Consider the following 20,303-nt stretch of genomic DNA (forward strand, 5'->3'; position numbering starts at 1 on the left):
CCGCACTTCTTTCGGGTGATATTTTTCGCTCTCTCTCTCTCGAGAACGCGTCAAGAACCTATTCGTGTTTATTACCGTTCAAAGTATATAGGAGATGGCCGGTGTGAAAAAGCTGCGAAAAAATAAAATGCCAAGGAGGGCGGTCAATGGGGCGTGGAAATCTTGGTTGAAAGAAGACTTTCGTGAACGGTAGATTGGTCGGTTGTGGATATGAAAAGAGGTAATGGAGTTTTGGATGTGTGCATGATCTTATGAACCCGAGAGGTTGATCAAGAGTCTTTAACGATTTCCATGTCATTATAAACCAACGTGTCACCGGTGACAGATCATTTTGTACTTGGCTGTCACGAATTATGATATTATCACTTCATACTTATTTGGCACCGGTGTCAGCGACAGTGTCAGTGCCAGTATGGGTCAACAGCTACCGATGACACACACACACACACACACACAAAAAAATAGAACAGGCTCGAGACATGCATCTTTCTCTGCTGCTGTTTATCAGAGCATTACTCTCTTTGATAAGGACTAGCAGTTTGATTATTGCATTTATTCGGAAGACTGACAACTCCAGGGTATATCGTCACCAGCATGCAGAAATTCATCATCATCGCCGCGATCCTGGGCATCAAATTGACAAACGCCGTCAAATTTGTTGCCCAGATCAGCGACACTAAAGCTGTGAGTGAGATCTTCAGTCAAAATTTTGAGCAAATGAACGGAGAAAAAGGAATAGGTGCCATCAATATTGGTAAGTCCTTTCAGGCAATCTATGGCGACTTCCCAGACTCGATATTGGAGGCCATGTACTACGATGGGCGTATAATGGCCATGTCTATGGATCGGAAGCTGACAGCTGCCGAATACGTGGTTCAGGCAAATGCACCACCACATTTGGCGCGTTTGTCGCAGAAGGCTCCTTTGCTCAAGAGCGACACCACGTTTATCTATCACTCCAACGCAGGCATCGGCGTTGACGTGTATCTCCTTGACACCGGAATTGATGCGAAAAATCCCGGTTTCGAAGGCCGGGTGCAGAAAGTGGCCGATTATGCTACAGGTCTTGCGTTTGAAGGTGATCCACATGGACACGGAACTGCTGTTGCCGGTGTCATTGGCTCCGCACAGTTCGGTGTAGCCAAGAAATGCAACCTTTTCGACGTAAGAATCGGCGATGCTGATGGTACTGCCTCTTTGATAAGCACTTTGAGAGCTCTCGAACATGCTACCAAGCTGGCAGCCGTTACAAATAGACCATCGTTAGTGGTAATACCTTACACGATGGAGAAAAATGTGGTTCTCAATTCGGCACTAGAGGCAATCGTTCGTGATTTATCAATTCCAGTAATTGCAGCTGCCGGTAACACCAACCAGAGTGCTTGCAGTATTAGCCCTGCTAGCGCATATGGGGTATTGACAGTTGGATCCATTGATGTTACAAAAAATGACCAGCTTGCTCCATTTACTAACCATGGGGAATGTGTGGATGTTTTCGCCGCCGGTGTACGTGTTCCAAGTGTTGGATTAGACTCGTATTCTGAGATTCAGAGGAGCGGCACCTCTATGAGTACTGGAATTGGATCTGGTCTCGTGGCTTATTTTATGAGTCTTGGATTTTACGGAATGGATGCTGTGAATAGAGTCAAAAGTCTAAGCGTATCAGGGATAATCCCAAATATGGCCCAACAGTTGCCTTCGACAAGAAACTCTATTATGCAGAATATGTAGGGTCTTTTATATAATACAGCTAATTTAAAGCATTTTCATGACAAAATCTAAGGTAGGGGAAAGAGGTTAGAATGAGCAGTCCTGAAAAGTGAGGCTAATTGCTTAATTAGAAAACGTTGAACATTCGCAAGCATTGCAACCTCACTATGGTCAAACTTGTGGTAGGAGCAACACCACCGTTGGTATGATCATTAACAAGCACGTGACATGTGTCAGCGACAGCTCCATTAAATAGTGATATGGAGGCCGTTATAAGCTGACAGAAGTTCATTCTCAGAATTCGAACGGAAAAGCGGGCATGAAATAGTATTGAAAGCTTGAATGACAAACCGAGAAAAGTGTCCTAGCACACCCCAAAAGACTCCACAGTTCAATTTTTTTTCGAGTTTTCTACTTCAATTTTATTCAAGGTGGTAAAACAAGATATATTTGGGACACCAATTTCCGAAACTAGTTCTGTTTTTAGCAATATAATTACACTACTACTACAAATTCAATTCAACCCAGCTTGCGCGCTACTCTCGAGTAAATATGGACTGGCGACAAGTGCCATAAATACTCGGTCTTCACGTTGTCAACTCTCACGACGACAATGATATAAATGACACGCCAAAATACATGAATTTACGCGTCAGAGATAGACCAAAAGTTAACGAACAAAACCATTCAATCTCCCGACTTAAGACCAATTGAAGCCTGGTACAGAGTCATGAAGCTCGGCCAGGACGATGAGTATGATGGGATGGAAAAAACTTTGAAAAATGAACCCCAATTTGCGGACCAATCCAAAATTTTAAAAGCTAGAATCGCACTTTTGTCTACAGCAATTGGAGGGCCGGACCACAGTTCTGATGCCGACCCACCTCCATATAAGATTGGTGATGATTGCCTTGCATGTTTGAAAGATCTCAAGCGGTGGTTCAAATTGGTCGATGAACGCCAATCAAGATGGGATGTAGCAGCAGCAGCAGCGCAATATAACATTCTGACGGATGATCTGCTACCAATCTTGATTAGCTGGGAAAACGCGTACTCAGCAGCAGCTAAAAGGGTCAGGAAAAGTGGTGGGAAAATAGAGGAGTACATCAAGAACAAGGAATATCATGATAGAATAGCACTTAACGCGCTGCAATTAATGGTACTCATGACTTGGCCTTTGATTCTCACTGATCAATCGACGCATAATCAGGTAGAACACTATTCAAGTCTAAAAAAAAGCCAAGTCATCTATAAGAACGCTATTTTGAGTGTTGAGAACGGTAAAGTGCTAAAAGCTGCGGTAAGGTTAGCAGTAGAGGTAATAAAAATTGAGAAACGGATGCGAAGTGCGAAAGACAATGTGGTTTTGAGACTTGTTTTGAATTTTCTCCGAAATGTGGCCGCTATTGAGCCCAGTGATCTAACCTTGAGCAATAAAAAAAAGACTGCGTCTAAGGGCATCAACGCTACCGATATGTTGCCGCCAAACGTATCTAAAAACGACATTTCCCTGGCTGCCGTTATTGAGGCTTTCAATCGTAACAAAGTTCTCGGTCTACTGCTCACATTTTCAAATTCCATCAACCAAGAATTCGATGCAGCCTTCATTAATGTGCCATTACTCGAGCTCATGTTTTTTCTGGTCAAAAATGTAAATCATTCGGTACTGTATCGCAAGAAATCAGTAGAAAGTCATACGAATAAAAGTGTTGCAAATAAGGAGCATGGACTTGGTGGCTCAGATCTTTCAGGCCTGTTACAGAAAGAGCACGAAATGAAAAAGAATGTTATCCGTAATACTTCAACGCGCCACTCTAATTTTGGTACCATGCTTTCGATTCAAACATCAGACCATCGTCGACTGACAGTATCTGGCGGCCAGAACTTATTGAATAGCGATTACGCTCTGAAGAAACTTGACTCACGCAAAAAATGGAATAAAAGAATACTGACAGCAAATGAATCAGTGGAAGGATTACCTAGCAATTTTTTGAGCTCTGATGAAGAAACCGTTTACTGGAATCAATCAACTGGTTTAACTTTCCGCAAATTTATCGAAGAATTCATAAGATCCGGATTCAACTCTGTAGTGAGCAGCGTGACCGATTACTTTACTACGGAAGATGACAAAATGGTACTTGTTCACCAAATTGAGTACCTGTTATTTTATTCATGGTTTTTGAAGTACAGCAGAATTGCGAAACAGAATAATGACGAAACTGACATTAGTTCTATATCTTTCGCTCTACGCGACACGGCCTTAATTCTCGTGGGACAACTTTTACGGAAGGGCATGGAAAGTAAAGTCTGGGCGGTTGTTCATGCCGGAATGATAGTTTATACAGAGTTGATTTCGTTAATTGAGAGTATGGGCCAGAACGAGTTTGAAATAGAGGCCAAAGAACAAGTTGAGTACCAACTTTTTCAGGAAGAGCGCTTGAAATTGTTTTCAAGCATTCCTAGAACAGCAAGCAATCATTCTCTTTCTTACGTTCGAGGCTGTGTCAATCTAGTGCATGCATTATTCAAAGTTGTGGAAAGAACAAGTGAACGACAAGAGAAACAGTCACAAATGTCAGCAACAGAAAATGATGCTAGTGTTGTCCTCGAGCAAGCAAAAAATTTGGCTGAAGAGGAAGGGGTCGAGCTTGAAGAAGCCCTTGAGCTGCTCGAAAGCAACACAGAAAGAACCAGAGTAAACTTCAAAAAATTGCAAAGATCTTTTGCCAACGACAATACAATCAAAACATATATCAGCTACCTCGAGAACTTTAAAGAGCTGACTGATGAAGACATAAAAAAGTGCATTCAATTTCTTTACCGAATGTTCGTATCGGCCGAAGAAGAGTCCTTACTGTATCGAATAGACTTCATGATTTTACTGAAGGACATGCTAAGCCCAACTGGTTTGCCCACCATATCAAGAGCACGAAAACACGTTACAAAGTTTGCAGCTATCTTCACATCCAAATTGAAAGTACGGCTAACGAAGTCCCCGTCGTGGTTTGTGGGGATACTTTTTCCTGTTATACATGATAGAGAGACAGGACACTATCAAAAGTATGCTGAAGAACTGTCCTTTAACATCGATCGCGTTGCGACGCCATCTGTTTTCAAGCCTACGGAAGAACTCATGGGAATGAGCCCTTCTACCACCCTTGATTTCAAGTTCGGAATATTGGTATCAACACTCATTGATAGAGAAAAGCAGAATAGTGTTGAGGCCTTACTTGATAACCTACAGCGTTCGTGTGCGATCATGAAAACATGGCTGCTTGACGAAGCTCTGAGGGGAGAAATGGATAGCAGCACGACTGGGCGTGAGCAGTTTGAGACCACATCATCATCTGTTCGTAAAGACCTTCACAGAGACTCGGATTTCAGAGCTCTTCTCAAACTATGCAGCTATCAACTTTCCAGGTTCGAAAACGAAAGCTGCTTTCTTTCAACCTCTTGTCGAATTCCTGACGTGGAGACATTTATTGACCTTATCATGAAGTATCTGAATAATCCATTTGATACGCCCAACGGTGAGCCATCTTCCTCTTATTTGCATAGACCGGGAGATGAAGGCCTTGCAACGAGTGATGTTTCGCGCGAAATGGGTGAGCGAGCGGCAGATGCAGAGGAAGTGAGTGAAGAAGAAAACGAATATTTTCAATCTCTGACCAAAGACTCGTCCACCAAGGGTATCGATCTCAATGATTCCTCGAGGGGCATTGCCACAAAAAAGAAAAGCAGCGTGCGTAAGCGACAAACCCAACGGGCTGGGGTCAAAGGAGTATCAAAAATTAAAGAAAAAGACCCCAGCAGTGCTGTTGACGATTTTAGACAGAGGGAGGTTACAAGCGCCGAAATAATCAGTGACTCTGATGATTCTGATGACGAATTTGCACATGCCACATTTTACGAGAACGAGATGTTTATGCGTTTCCTACTCGACAAATACCACGGTTCTCTTCCTCAACACAAGTTTGTGCAGTTTGCGGCCTTCGCACAAGAAAGAATCAACAATGCTGGAAAAATTGTCAATGATTACACGGCTCTTTTCGACGGGCCCGTGCCTAGCCCATCGTCGTTGACAGCAACTGAAGCACCCGGCGGCAAATCCTTAGCACCCAAGCTAGCACAAATCATGGAGAATCAAATTGAAGACCACATTGATCATCGCAACTCACCTGACGATCCTGAGTTAGACAAACCAGAATCCACAGAATCGGAAATTTTAAACGCCAATACTACCAACACGACCACTGATAAGAAGCTCACGGAAGAAAATGATGTCGCCATCATTCCCAAATACAAACGGCGGAGGACGATAAGGATGGACGAAGAAGACGAAGAATAGTATCATGAATGGTTTTATATAGTAAAAACTCAATTTCATACTTCACAATGCTTTTGATCACCACCTTTGATCGATGCCATGATCGTTTGGGTTCCGCTGATAAACATGATAGCGAACCCAAGCGCAATGCACAGGTAATGAGGGGCTTTGTCACGTCCAGATTTCCGACTACCTGATAGTATCAAATTAACCCAAGGAGGTAATATATATGCCATCAAAGAAGCGGTGGTTGCCCCAATTAGTTCGAAAAGAGCGCCCAGATTGCAAGTTGTTAACGAAATCGCCATAGTTGTAAACACCACAAATGTGGTAATGATAATGTGCAGCTTCAAGCTTAACTCAAGCGGACGTCCTTCTGATCTTTCTGCATTAAAAAAAACCAGGTCTCGCACAACGTCTCGCAGAACGAAGACTTCTAGAGGAAAGGTAGTCAGCATATTGAAACCGAAACAAAATCTAGCCACGTTGACCGCAAGATCGTTTCCCGGGAAATTGTTGAGGACATTGCCCTTCGTTTTGTCTTTGAACATCAAAAACCCTGAATAGCCCATGATGAGACAAAAAATCATAGCCACAATGCAGCTCATGTGAGTCAGTCTATCAAATCTTTTCATACTTGGGTTCTTCAAAGAATAGAAAATGAAACTTGTGTTGTGATGGCAAACAAGTGCAAAAGAAATCACAGAAATACCTTGAAATAATCTTGGTGTAATCAGCCATTGGCTAGCGTTTATGGTTCCTCTGTAAGAAGGATCGATGGACAATCCCTTTATCACCACAATCAACACTATTATAACCATACTCAACAATGCCAGCATTGAAGTTTTGGACAGCTTCGAAATATCTCGATTCAGTGATAACGGAAAAGATATAAACGTGGTAACGATGAAAATGATGATGTTTCTGTGAAATAGGCCCTGATGCGATGGAAAAAAAGCTCGCATTACGTGGGGAATTGTATCACCCATTATGATGCAGAAACCTATGCAACCTCCAAAGGCAAACAGCCCGTTTGTGAGCAAGATCAACACTTTGCCTTTCCTGCCCATGGCATATTCCACACTATCCTGGTAACTAGAGGTTCCTGAAATCTTGAGGTTAATTACAATGAGACGAATTGTCCAATCGACTAGAGCTGAGAGAAGTACTATCGCTAACGCCCCTCCGATAATACCGCAGTTTTTCACAGCAAGAGGCTGTCCGATAACGCCTGCACCAAGTATACTATTGGCCATATTCATAAAGGCCATCAAAGTGCCTGACTTGGATCTTTCTTCTGTGATCAAAAAGCCGGTGACTTCTGCAGCATCCAGATTTATTTCTTCGGATTGTTCATTTTCCACATGGACTTCTTTCTTGAAGTTGGAAAGCACGAAGGCATCTCCTGCTGAGCCAGTGTCATCCCACAAAACGTTCTCATCATGTGAGGGGTCATTGTTAGATTCTTTGACCATTAACTGAGGTGTCCTTTGTATAGTTTTTGTGAAATTGTGCTGATGGTTGATGAACAGTGTTTCTGGCCTTATCATATCGAAATGCTAGCGATGAGCCGTATGAAGAGCTCTGGCCTAGACCGAGACCGCGACAGTTAGTTCATCGACGTATTTCCTGGGTGGTTCCAGGATTTTAGGAGACCGTACTGTGAGCATCATCGAAAGCTGCATCTTCGTCATCGGTCGTGTTTTGTAGCTTGCTGTCGGAAAACGAGTTTTCCAGTTTGGCTTTTTCGGAATTTGAATCAGCCGTTAAGGATGGTACATTTTCTGGAACTTGGGATTCTTCTCCACCTTTTGGGTCAGTAGCATCGGAAGTGACTGAGCTGGTATGCCTTCCTGAGTGTCCAGGAGGTACAGCTTCTTCATTTTGGATGGGCTCAATTTTCATCTTCACCGCATCTTGGTCCTCGTTAGTCTCTAGTTCTTCAGATAGAGGATGCACTTGATCAGTGCCATCAGGCGAGGGGCATTCCTTAGACTCAGCGTAAGCATTTCCATGCAATTGAGAGTTTCGTGACGCTTCTTCGACTATTGTATGGTCGCCCTCCGACAAGTTTGGCACATCACCATGTGGTGTGGATTTAACAGATCCGCCTCTAGAGACTTTTCCAGCATTCTTGAGCTTGGCGTTGTCTGACATTTCGAAATCAAAGTTTTCGTCATTCGCGGGTGACTCTGACTTGTGGATAGTGAAAGAATCCCGAGTTTCACGCTTCCGCAAACTATCTGACGTAAGGATTGGCTGTGAATTCTCGGGAGATTCCGTTGCGACAGGTCCAATTTTGGATTCTAAGCTGTCTTCCAATGCCCAGATACCAATGTGAGCCCAGTGTAATGATGCTCGTAGTTTGCAAAGTTGAGCCCATGCTCGTTGCGTGTTAGTCGAAGGATTTCCACTCTGTGACGAAATTGCTGGGACCTTTGTGGGGGCATTGGAGCCCTTTGATGGTAGAGTTTTAGACAGTCCTGCCATGAAAGTTGCTCGTTTTGATCTGTTGTCAAGACTGGGGCTGTCCGGTGCTTTGCCAGTAAATAATGGCGCATCTGTCGCAACTTGTGTCTGATGATATTCTGACAAGTCTTCAAGATGCCAAGCGCCGCTTTTCAGCAATCTCAAAAACGCGAAGATTTCACAAGTCTGTCGAATTTTGAGTAGACAGTAATGGCAAAGTGGGAATTGCGCATTGGGGGTAATTGTACCATCTTCATTTTTCTGTAAAGTCTTGAGTAGATACAACCGGCCGTGCTCCAAAATGTCATTACGGCCTTCGGAGCAAAAAGCGCATGGATCCTGAATGGCAATGGGTGGTGAATCTGCGGGGTAGTTGTAGAGGTGGGGGTCTTTGAACTTGTCTGATTTTGGTAGCTGCGGAGAGTTGACCGCTGAATTGGCGCCGTGGCCCAAACGATAAGTCTCGTTGATACCACTAACGGGCTCAATAATTACCATTCCCTCCATCATGAGATTCATTAAGTTACGCCTCACATACCACCCTACGCCACTAGCATTGTCTAGTCGCAACATTGGCTGAATTTCATCGTTTACCAGCCGTCTAAGAAGTTTCGACCGCGACGTGGTATCTTTTATCGAAGAGCACTCGGGGAGCACAGCCACGAACTTCAGAAACTCATTGTACAGACTTAAATCATACCTCAAGGACTTCAAGTAAGGGGAGAAGATCACAGTATCAGACGTTGACAAGGTTCCAGTCAGGGCATTCATCGTGTTTTCGAGAGGACCGCTAGACAGCGTTCCTGATTCATTGGCCACAACAGAGTTGCGGTTAGATGTCAATACCGCGCTCTGCTCTTGCTCCAGGCTGTATAAAACACCTTTGAGATTCTTCAATTGGATCTTCATAGTTTCAAGTAGCGTATCCTTTTCTTGCAGTTGTTCGGTCAGTCTGTCATTTCTGACCTTGATACTGTGAGTTTCTTTCCGTGCATCAGCTACCATGGAGTTAGCTTCATCAAAAAGCGATGCAGTGAGATCCTCGACTTCCTTGTTTAAACGATCGGCCTCTGCTTGTGCTAAATCTTTGTCCTGTTCCGCATTTTTCAGTAGACCACGAGTCTTGGCATTCTGAGCCTTTTCGGCCTTCAAATCATCCTTGGTTTGCAAAAGTTGCTCTTTTAAATTTTCGAACGCTTCTACCGAAGCTTTCTGGCCATTGATCACTTTCCTCGCTGCTAACAGCTGTTCTTCCAACAGTGACTGTTTGTCAATGCTTTCGATCAATTGCGTTGACAAAGATGATACCTGGACAGATACTCTCTTTGATTCTTCGTCTTCCGACATTAAGAGAGCTTATACTCGAGGGATAGACAGCCGATCAACACTCTTCTGAAGAATACCTTGATGTTTTTTGGTTTCTTCTTGTAGAGTTGAGATGAGATGAGATCATCTATTGTTAACGATAGATTGACAAGATCTTCAAAACAAGCTGACCAGAGACAAGGATTCGAGTATAGATGACATAATTAGTTTTATCAACGCTCATGAACTGATAACCGATAGATCAATGGTCGGATATTTTTATATACATTGTGTAGTCCTTATTCAGTGATATTTCGAAATAATGACGTGCGTGGCCATAGTTTGAACTTACGTCAACTTGATTTCCTTCTACGCATCTAGATATTCTGCACTATCAGAGTCTGAGTTGTTCTCCTTGATTGTTGTATGATGAGTGTTGGTCTCTGGTGGTGATGTGTCATTGGTATTTGGAATTCCATCGCTATTTGACCCACCATTCGCTACCTGGTCTGTGTCGTGTGCGTCTGTGTATTGGCTGTCGTCACCATCGTCAACTGCTTCACTTGACGTGTTCTTTTTGACTTCTGAGGCAACGAATCTCAAACGGTTTTCGGAATCATTTGAGAGATCCACGCTCTCTTTGGCTCTCCTCGTTCTTAGACGAGATTTGCGGTGTTCTGCAGCTGACCTATTCCCTGGTGAGCCGGTGCCTCTCAGCTCAAACAAGAGATCTCTGGCCCGGTTGGGAACAGCTTCTGTGCCTTTCTCGGATACAGTCCGCTCCAATCTGGGCTCCGGCGTTGGAGATGCCTCAAGCTCCCCGTCCTCGACGACAACGTCACCACCAGAAGGTGATGAGAACAGCTTGCCATTCGAGTCGTCAGCCTCAAAGTTATCCAGGATCGTGGCATTCTGAGACCCGCTTTGTAAAAGCTTGCGGCGAGCCACAGCACGTTTCCTCGCAGAAGATGGATCACTTTTAGCAGGGCCAGCATTTTTGAGTTTCTCCAGCAGCTTATCCATGACATACCTATCTCCGTTTGCCCCAGAATTGTCGCTGTCGTCATCGTTGTCACTGTTATGCGTCGCGCCCTTTAGGTCTTTTCCTTCTGCTCGTTTCTGTTGTTCTTCTACCATCTTTTTCCTCCTCTCATATGCCCTCTCCTCTTCTTCAATCTTGAGGTTGAAGCTTTGCGCTTTTTTGTACTCTAGTAAGAAATCTGCAAACTTCTTGAAGAACGAGTTTTTAGAAAACTTATCGACAGGATCTTCGCCGAATAACTTCATCAAATTATCAAACTCCAAAATCGTTAATTTCATTTCGTCTACTAACAACTCACCCTTCTTCTTCGCCTCTGGAAGAACTGGTAAAATCTTCATAACGACTCTATCATTAGGATGAAATTTGAGGGGATCGCTGAGATTGCCTATGTCAAGAGATCTTTCGACATTCAAAACGGCTTGAGAAAAGCCAGTGCACTCCTGAGCAACTTGTTCGATTGAGATTTTGACGGCAGCAGTGACTGGTTCCAGATCCTGAATGAAGGTATTGAATTCGGGATACGTTTCCCGTATAATCTTTTCGACGTAGTGTAAAAATGTCATGCTGTTCTTCTCGTCTTTGATAAAAGTGAGCCTTTGCAACGTCGCGAGACGGAATCCCTGCGCTTGCTTTGAACAATCATTCATGAAATTTCCCACTGCTAAAATAATGTCGAGAATGCTACGTAGGCTTTCAGATTGCTGAATCGCGCACGTAGCCCTATCAATCAATCTCAGTTTCTCGACCAACTCGTTATATTCCCTTTCATAAGTTGTTATAACTTTTAGAGCACGCATCCGTGAGGGCCAATAACTCTGCAGATTGACGAATAATTCCAAATAAATTTGATCGGCCCTTTGAAGTTCCGAAGGATCCTTCTCTGGCGGTTTTGACTCGTCAATAGATTTCACACCCTCCCAATCGACAGTGTACGGAGCAAAATTCCTGGCCAAGTTATTCGAGACCTCTACGATTTCCTGTTTCGAAAGGAATTCGATAACGCTTGGGGTCGACAAAAAGTCTCTCTCACACTTGAGAACCTTTGTGACTAGTTCTTGAACAGTTAGCGACGAATACATGTGCAAGTTAATACCAAATTGCTGCGAAACGTCTCTAGAGAGAAATGATATCTTTTCAGCGTCCTTCTTCTTTCGACTCGCCAAAGACTTGATCTCCCTGGCGGCGAAGGCCTTTTCTAATTTCGAAAGGACACCCTTCTCGTACAAGTCATCCGCAAATTTCTCAGCCTTTGCGTGTTTCCAGATGGAATCTTCGGCATCGTCGATCTTCTCCCAATGCAGCTGCTTCAGTCTTTTCGTAGGACGAGGATAATTTTCGAATAAGGATGGTGACTGAGGAAGCAAAGGAGAAGGCGCGGCAGTTTTAGCAGTAGACTGCAATCCGCCGAAAGGTGGTGGCGGTGGTGGTGGTGGGGGGGGCCCACCACTAGGAGCCTTGCTTGTTGAATTGAAAAGAGAGGGAGGTGGTGGAGGTGGGGGCGGAGGTAAGGGTGCTCCACCTTTATCAGCAGACGGTGAAGTAACCATAGAAGGAGGCAATGGCGGTGGAGGAGGTGGCGGAAGACCGTTTGCGAAAGCTGCCCTGCTGACCGTGGATTTGGTAACTGCAGGTTCCTCCTCGGTCGTTTTCTTGATAACTAGGCTTCCCTGCTGAGCAAATAGCTGCAGAGGTGGAGGCGGTGGAGGCGGCGGAGGCGGCGGACTAGTTTGTGATGCTGACGATCTTTGCGAGGATGAAAGAATTTCCCGATTTATAACTTCAGGTTCCTGCTCGCATTTTTCACCAGAAATACTAACTTTGACGCTATCAGACCCAGAGCCAGATGTGCGAGTCGAAGAATCTGTTATTATCGCGGCACCATCACCAGCCCTAACAGATGGTGCGGTTGAATGTGAGGAATCCGTTGAGGCAGAAATATGCTTTTGGTTCATCACTATTCCGATTCCAATCTTATTTTCATTGGCAGATTTATCGTCCTGTGAATGACTGGTGGAGAGATCAAATTTTCCTGACAATTCGTTTAAGTATGGGATAGGATCTGACCTTTTGACCCTATTCATGAATGACTTCCTGTGATACCCGCTCCCAGGATATGTCGAATCTCGAGCTGCCGCGGATGATCGATTGTTGGGTTGGGACCCAGCCCCAGTGCCGTACTTTTGAGAAAGTCCTGTCAGGAAGGACGTTGGTGGCACTTCATTACTATCAGCTGTAGAATCCTCTTTCTCCTCTTCTGAGGAATCTGATGTTGATGTCTGCTCTGAATGATCGTTGTCGTTAAATGACTGTCTTGTCTTGAGGGCGTCCAGATCGGTCAAAATCGTCGAAACTTCTTCATTCAGGCTCTGAATTTCTTTGGGATCCAAAGTTCTATTTTTCTGACTGAAAGAAGCGAGAAGCTCTTCGCGAGGTGTTTTCTCTAATGAGTCTGGATTGAAATGTATGCCAAAGTCTTTATAATCATTTTCGAGCTTCTTGAGTCGGTCAAGTGCAGCAGTCTTGTGGTCGCCAAAAATTTCGTTCATTCTTCCCTCGACATTGAATTTGGAAATTTCATTGCTTTCTTCTTGAAGCAGTGCTAGCTTGCTGCGAAGTTCTTGAAGCTTGACGACAGAATTTTTAGCACTAGCTGCATCGGTCTGGGGTTCCTCGGTCAGCACTGAAGAATCTTCCACACTTTCTGTCTCAAGCCTTTCATGGCGGTATTCGGAAAAGTTGGTCATCTCGAGCTCCCGCGCCTGGTTTTCAATATCTTCCATGCGGGACCGTAACATTCTTAGTCGCTTGTTTGGTTTTACTGAAATTCCATGCCTTTTGGACTCGACATTCATCTCTTGAGATGTTAGTTCAAGTTTAGCCTGCAAAGCCTTCTGTATTGCCACCTTTCTTTCCGATTTAAGGCGTTGAGGAGCGTTACCAGTGTCCACTATCGATTTCGCATCGTCTGTCCCCGCCGGACGGGAGTTCAAGGCCGTGAGGGCAGTTCGAAGTTCGACCTCATGCTGGTGCTTAGCAAGTAACAACTTCTTTTTAACGTCATCGAGGTCTTGTTGTAACTGAGATGTCACCCGCTGACCTTTTTCTAGAATGCGGTCTCGCTGTCTCAATTCTTCTTGTAGTTGGCCCACTAGACCATCCTCAGCGCTTGCCAACTTCGTTTGCAACCCATCACGTTCTGCCTTCATTTCTTCATAGCGCTTGACCCAGTCTCTGTTCTCTATTATGGCACGTCTCGCGATCTCATCTGTTTGCATCGCATCGTAAAGTCTCTGTAAAGCGCTGTTGAACGAGGACTGGACATCCACCGAAGCTAATGAAACATTGGAAACCAGCGCATCAACCAACTTCAACTGTTTCGCTCTTTGAGGTAGATTTTCGTTATCTTTAGCCCCCAGTTCGCCGGCACCAATCAGTAGGTTCTGTAGTAGGGAAGTCAAATGCTGCTCTTCCTCGGAACCTTTGCAAAGATTCCAGAGACTTTGTACCAATGAGACAGGGTCTTTCATATCTATGCCCTTGAAATTGGCGTTATGTGCATATAACGCATCAAAGTCATCAGCGGTGCTATCTTCAAATATTGTTAGTTCTTGATCAACCTTTTCATAATTCAATAGCTTCATTTTGTTCAAAATTCTGGGAAGTCCAGCATTTTTTAATCTGGAACGGACAAGGGTCCGTTGCTTAACATCAATTGGCGTTCTGCACAAATGATTAACAAGCAATAAGGTAAGATAAGCGTATTCCATAATAGCATTTTCGCCACCCGATGTCTTGAAATCATCAGAAGCTCCAACCAAAGAGCCCATCTTTCCTCTCCCATCAAGTGTGAACTCAACTACCAGCATCCATTGCTCCATCTTCTTCATAATGCGATTTCTGTTGTCCTCTGACAGCTGATCCGCTGATGTACTTTTACTAGGCGACTTCGTTAAAAGACGAGCTTGCAAATGGACGTTATCACAAAATCTGGACTCTTGTTCCAAGGAGTTTATGATATGATTGAAACCATTCGGTACCGCCCATTGACTAAGAGATAACAACAACTCTGAAGCTATTCGCCGCGTGGCAACGCGTAGCGATAAGAGCCCTTCCACTATAGAGGAGGTGATGATCTTAGCGCTGCTGGACAAAACAGCTTCATCTGCACCTTCTTTCAAGTTTAAACTCGTTTTTAGGCACTTAAAATAGGCAAATTCCTTGTCAAGAACTTCATCGCTTAAAAGGTTTTCAGGAGACTCTCTATAACACGTTTTGGTTATGACATTAGCAATGGCTACTTGCCCTTGCGCATCCAAAAACCCAAGAACCCAGTCCAATTGCTCTGTTCGCAGAGAGACCCAAAGGTCATTCAACCGTTTGGCCGTGATATCGTTACAAATAATTTTTCTGACATAATAGTCAGGAGGAAGATGAGATGGGTCTTGAGACAACGTATTAGTACTCGAGTTTCCGTTCTTGGAACCGTATATTTGATCGGCTGCGCCGAGAGGGGATGTCTTAGAGCGATCAACACCTGCCAAACTTTCGTCTATAGAGACGGCGTTGGCAAAATTCATGTTTGAGGGCTGTGTTGAATCGCTGCTTGTGGTGGCTGCGCCGATAATCGAAGCGGCCGGAGACCTGCCGCTGTTTTTCTTGTTTTTGAGTTTCTTTAATTCAGATTGTAAATCCTGTTTCACCATCAGCCACTTCTTGTCTAGATCATAACTGTTCAGTTCCTTTTGAGCAGCTGCCGGCAGACTTTGGTAGACGTTACGTTTGTACAGTACTTCTTCAAATAGATCTTCGATTTCGCGAGGGTCTCGTGGCTTTTCTAGTCGTATGCTCCCATCTGATGCCATGAATTTGGATAGGTTGGAAATAGAACCCTGGGAGAAAATGCTGGCGGATGATAAACTTTGATTTGTCTGTTGACGAGAAAGTCTAGGTCCGTTAGTGTTGGCATTGGGCACATTGTTCGACCATTGAGATGCTCTTCGAGAATATGAATATTTGGTAGGGGATCCCGTGGAAAGATTGGAGGAAGATCGGTTGTGCGAGTTGGCAGCATCCGTGTACGCTGACAGACTGGGCAAGTTAAGCGTTGGCTGTTTACTCAACGGCTTGTGAGAAAACTCGCCTGCGTTAGGAAGACTAATCCTAGTCGGTGAGGAAACATCTGAAACGTCTACTTTGTGCGAGTTAGCGTCTTTATCGGCATTGTTACCGTTATTATTACCACCCGTCAGTTTCTTCAAATTCGAAAAAATACTTCCGGTTCCCGAACTATTGCTTGAAGTCCGGTTGTGGGCACCCTTCGAAGACTTGGAGTTACTGGAACGATGCATAGGAGAGCCCGTGCCGTTCTACGTGCAATTCTCGGAGTTATGTTTTCGATGAGGTTGTTCTGATGGGTATTGTAGGATTTTTGACCTTTTCGAGTGATCTGGAAATTCGAGTTTGTAGCCAATTTTCCCGGGAGTAAAACGTCAATTACAGTCCCCCGACAGTCCTGAACAAAAGACACAGCAGGAATTGGCCTGAAATGCGCCTATTAGCCTTCCTTCTTGGCTTAATTTGGGTTTCGGGTGGGCAGTTTCATATGGTATGGTTCATTTACAAACGCTTACGCTACATATAATTTGTGAAGGTCATTGTTCACGAGGAAAGTATGTAAGGTCCCACACACCACAGCGTTCTTTGAAGACAAATGAAATACGTGGTAGGAAGTAGCGGAGCAGTATGTTTTGTATTTCGGTATTGTTTTGCGCTTTCTGTTTGTGTGTTCTCTCACAACGTGTTGTCGTATACGGCGTTTTGAAATTTCAAGCATCACTGGTGAAAGTTGGAGGGGCACTAGTAGAACTACACAATTGATGCTTGTATCTGTTTGTCAACTACATAGATTGTATACCGCGGTTGATATATGTATGTATATTCTCATATGGGAAGAGGGTGTGTATGGAGCAGTGACAGTTTAGTACAAAGTGATAAAAGTCGTCACTGACGTTATAGGTCAAACCCATTGGTAGAGGTTGATGCGGTTGAGGGGTTACGTCGGGTTATACAAGGGATTAGTGCGTATAAGGTTATGTGGGGAGGGGTTAAGGAATTACATGATTTTTGTGAATAGGCAGACATTGAGCAGGCACCAAGCGAAACACACTGTCAAGTTTCGGAGACTTTGTAACTTTCAAGTCGAACTATCAAAATTCGATAACAGCTTTAAATAAACTCATTGAGACTGGAATTGGCATAGTAGAAAGCTTCTAAAACTTCTAAATCGTTCTTTTCGATGACAATACATAAACCACGTGACCCCAAAAATCACGGGGTATGTTTTTTTTGCCGCTCATATGTATATAAGGAAGCAAAACAGAATATTAGTCTTCCCTTTCTTAACACACTCTTTCCATACTCTTACCAACCCAAATGACTAAAAGTTCTGACCCTAAGGACTGCTCAATGACAGCGTCTTAACAGTTCCCATTGGCCACTCAGTTTCTCTCCTTTTAGGTCTCATTCAGGAACTGGGTGGCGTATCCGCCAAAAATAACTTGGATTTTGCGAGCGCCCTGGCTCTAATCCTATTGCACAGGCTCTCTTAATCGTTCTCTAAACTATAGAGACTTCATTTTTGAACCTCTGCCGTGTAGATGGGCCATCCATCATTCACCGGATTGTTCAACTGAAAAACCAACTAGATAATCGACTGGATAAAGGCACGTGTAATAAACAAACCCCTTTGAGCTAGAAACTCCCAATGCGGTTTTCCAAAAGAAAAACAGAGAGAAGAAAAGAAACAATCAGCCCTGCATGGAAAGCTTACATAAGAAGAAAGAGGACAATCGAAGCACGTGACTCCATCTCACACAGGCAAAAGAAAGGGCCTTTCGATGATTCATTGTAAGGCATCAAATGAACACTCACAGGGCGTGAAAAGAAGAGCCGTTACGAACGGAAAATAGCGAAAGAAAGATCAAGCGACGCAAAATGCGCCCACTTTGATTGAAAAACCGAGCGAAACAAATTCCTGAGGAATTACAGCACGTCAGGAAAGTTTGACCACTAGATTTTGGACAGATTTCTCTCCAGGTTTTTGAGTTAGAATAAACCTTTCTAAAAAGAAGTTAAATTTAATGAGAACGATATCTCATCATTGACTTCTCTATTTCAATAACAGTCGATTTGTTTGAATCGCGGAAGCACAACAGCAACGACTCTGAGCATCTGTGAGTTTCTGTATTTGCACACACTTCATCAGTTAGCTGTCCAGTCTTCTTTTCCAAAAAACACGCAACGAACAACATAAGCTGCCGGCCATGGTTAGGAAGCTGTCAACTCACGACTACGAGGATGGTGCTAAAACAAGCGGGAAAACGGGCGGCGAAGGGCTTGAAATGTCTGAAATGTCGGGCGAAACGAACTGGCAGGACAACAGTGACGGTATAAGTGATCCAGAATTGCGCAGCTACCAGGACTCAGAGCTGCACGGCCTTGTTCAGGAGGGTCAAGTTAAGCGGGCACTCAAATCGCGCCATATCTCGATGATTGCGCTCGGTGGAACCATCGGAACCGGTCTTTTTGTCGGTATTGCCGCTCCACTGTCATATTCAGGGCCTGTTGGTGCACTAATTGCCTACATTTTCGTGGGAAGTTTTGTGTACTTTGTGACCCAATCGCTGGGTGAAATGGCTACCTTTATCCCTGTAACGTCGTCCATTACCGTGTTTTCTTCCAGGTTTTTGTCTCCAGCGTTTGGGTTTGCCAACGGGTACATGTACTGGTTCAACTGGGCAATCACATACGCCGTTGAACTTTCAGTCATCGGACAAGTCATCCAGTATTGGACGGACTCAGTCCCGCTAGCTGCTTGGATTGCCATATTTTGGGTCCTAATTACGTTGGCTAATTTCTTCCCTGTGCACTTTTATGGTGAAGTCGAGTTTTGGGTCGCAGCTCTCAAGGTAATCGCTATTGTCGGCTACATGCTCTACGCCCTCATCATTGTTTGCGGGGGTTCCAAACAGGGACCTATCGGGTTCCGCTACTGGCGTAACCCTGGTCCTTGGGGTGATGGTATCATTTCCAAAAACAAGGCCGAAGGTAGATTCCTTGGCTGGGTGGCCTCTTTGATCAATGCCTCATTCACGTATCAAGGTACCGAACTAGTTGGTATTACCGCTGGTGAAGCCGCTAACCCCAGAAAAACTGTACCAAGGGCCATCAACAAGGTTTTTTTCAGGATCTTGTTTTTCTACATCCTGTCGTTGTTCTTCGTCGGTCTCCTCGTACCCTTCAATGACAAGAGCTTAAGTCAGGATTCGGCATCCTCAGTTATTGCTTCTTCGCCCTTTGTCATTTCCATCAAACATGCTGGCACAAAGGTGCTTCCAGACATTTTCAACGCTGTTGTCTTGGTCACCATTATTTCTGCGGCCAACTCAAACGTTTATGTGGGATCCCGTATTCTATACTCGCTTGGACACAGCGGTATTGCTCCCAAACACTTCACCTACCTTACCAAGCAAGGTGTTCCCTACTTGGGGGTTATCGGTACTGCTCTACTAGGGTTGCTGGCATTCCTTGCTACCAACGACAATGCCAATGAGGGTTTCAACTGGCTGATCAACATTTCGACCCTTGCGGGACTATGCGCCTGGTTCTTTATCTCTTTCTCTCATATCAGATTCATGCAATGTTTGAAGCATCGCGGTATATCGCGGGACGACCTACCTTTCAAGTCCAAATTTATGCCATGGGGCGCTTACTACGCAGCCTTTTGGGTCGCCGTCGTCATCTTCGTGCAAGGTTTTCAAGCCTTCTCGCCCAAGACCACTGCCTCTGGGTTTTTCACCAGTTATATCTCCCTTATCCTACTGGTGGTGGTGTTCATTGGTGCTCAGATCTACTACAGATGCCGATTTTTGACTCGCGTCGAAGATATCGATATCGATTCCGACAGAAGAGAAATTGACGCCCTGATATGGGAAGAAGAAGAACCTACCACGCTATGGGGTAAGTTTTGGACTGCCGTGGCTTGAACTTTATTGGTTGAAGACGCTCTAGCTTCTACCTAAACTATTTTGCATTTAACACAACGAATTGAAGTCTCATCAGAAGGAGGGTGTGGTTTGGAATCATCACGGCAACAAATAAACCAATAAATAAACTAATACAAGATAAAAGAGGACAATAAGGAAGACGCTCACCGGGAGCTAGCGTCATTGGCGCTTGCGTGCATCATAGCGAGTACTCGAGTCCCCAAGCATAAGGTCGTTATTTCAAGTTCAACATCCCGTTCGAAGTGATTAAGCTTTTTATTACATAGTTGTATAACTTACACATCAGTAGATGTAGACTCCAGTCGGCGACAAGCATTGACCCATTGAAAGCTTGGTTGTTCGAGCTCAAGCGTGAATTCAACTCTGCTCAACCTATTAGGGCTGG

The 20,303-nt window shown here is 44.3% G+C and overlaps 6 protein-coding genes across 6 annotated transcripts; 3 read left to right on the top strand and 3 right to left on the bottom strand.

The window, feature by feature from the left end:
* Positions 1 to 594: 594 nt before the first annotated feature.
* On the top strand, positions 595 to 1,731 carry LALA0_S11e02014g (LALA0S11e02014g1_1; the record flags this gene model as incomplete). The annotated part of the gene is made up of 1 exon (XM_022775176.1): positions 595 to 1,731. The coding sequence occupies one exon, from the start codon at positions 595 to 597 to the stop codon at positions 1,729 to 1,731; it is 1,137 nt and encodes a 378-aa protein (XP_022630554.1).
* Positions 1,732 to 2,440: 709 nt separating this feature from the next.
* Positions 2,441 to 6,058, top strand: TOF1 (LALA0S11e02036g1_1; the record flags this gene model as incomplete). The annotated part of the gene is made up of 1 exon (XM_022775178.1): positions 2,441 to 6,058. One exon carries the CDS (start codon positions 2,441 to 2,443, stop codon positions 6,056 to 6,058), a length of 3,618 nt encoding a protein of 1,205 aa, XP_022630555.1.
* A 35-nt stretch (positions 6,059 to 6,093) lies between these two features.
* Positions 6,094 to 7,512, bottom strand: AVT2 (LALA0S11e02058g1_1; the record flags this gene model as incomplete). Its single annotated transcript, XM_022775179.1, has 1 exon — positions 6,094 to 7,512. The coding sequence occupies one exon, from the start codon at positions 7,510 to 7,512 to the stop codon at positions 6,094 to 6,096; it is 1,419 nt and encodes a 472-aa protein (XP_022630556.1).
* A 172-nt stretch (positions 7,513 to 7,684) lies between these two features.
* Positions 7,685 to 9,853, bottom strand: SEC2 (LALA0S11e02080g1_1; the record flags this gene model as incomplete). The annotated part of the gene is made up of 1 exon (XM_022775180.1): positions 7,685 to 9,853. One exon carries the CDS (start codon positions 9,851 to 9,853, stop codon positions 7,685 to 7,687), a length of 2,169 nt encoding a protein of 722 aa, XP_022630557.1.
* Positions 9,854 to 10,180: 327 nt separating this feature from the next.
* Positions 10,181 to 16,201, bottom strand: BNI1 (LALA0S11e02102g1_1; the record flags this gene model as incomplete). The annotated part of the gene is made up of 1 exon (XM_022775181.1): positions 10,181 to 16,201. The coding sequence occupies one exon, from the start codon at positions 16,199 to 16,201 to the stop codon at positions 10,181 to 10,183; it is 6,021 nt and encodes a 2,006-aa protein (XP_022630558.1).
* A 1,974-nt stretch (positions 16,202 to 18,175) lies between these two features.
* Positions 18,176 to 19,897, top strand: LYP1 (LALA0S11e02124g1_1; the record flags this gene model as incomplete). Its single annotated transcript, XM_022775182.1, has 1 exon — positions 18,176 to 19,897. One exon carries the CDS (start codon positions 18,176 to 18,178, stop codon positions 19,895 to 19,897), a length of 1,722 nt encoding a protein of 573 aa, XP_022630559.1.
* Between the last annotated feature and the right edge of the window lie 406 nt (positions 19,898 to 20,303).

The sequence above is a fragment of the Lachancea lanzarotensis genome, scaffold LALA0S11 (assembly GCF_000938715.1).
Source record: "Lachancea lanzarotensis genome assembly LALA0, scaffold LALA0S11, whole genome shotgun sequence".
NCBI classification, from domain to species: domain Eukaryota; kingdom Fungi; phylum Ascomycota; class Saccharomycetes; order Saccharomycetales; family Saccharomycetaceae; genus Lachancea; species Lachancea lanzarotensis.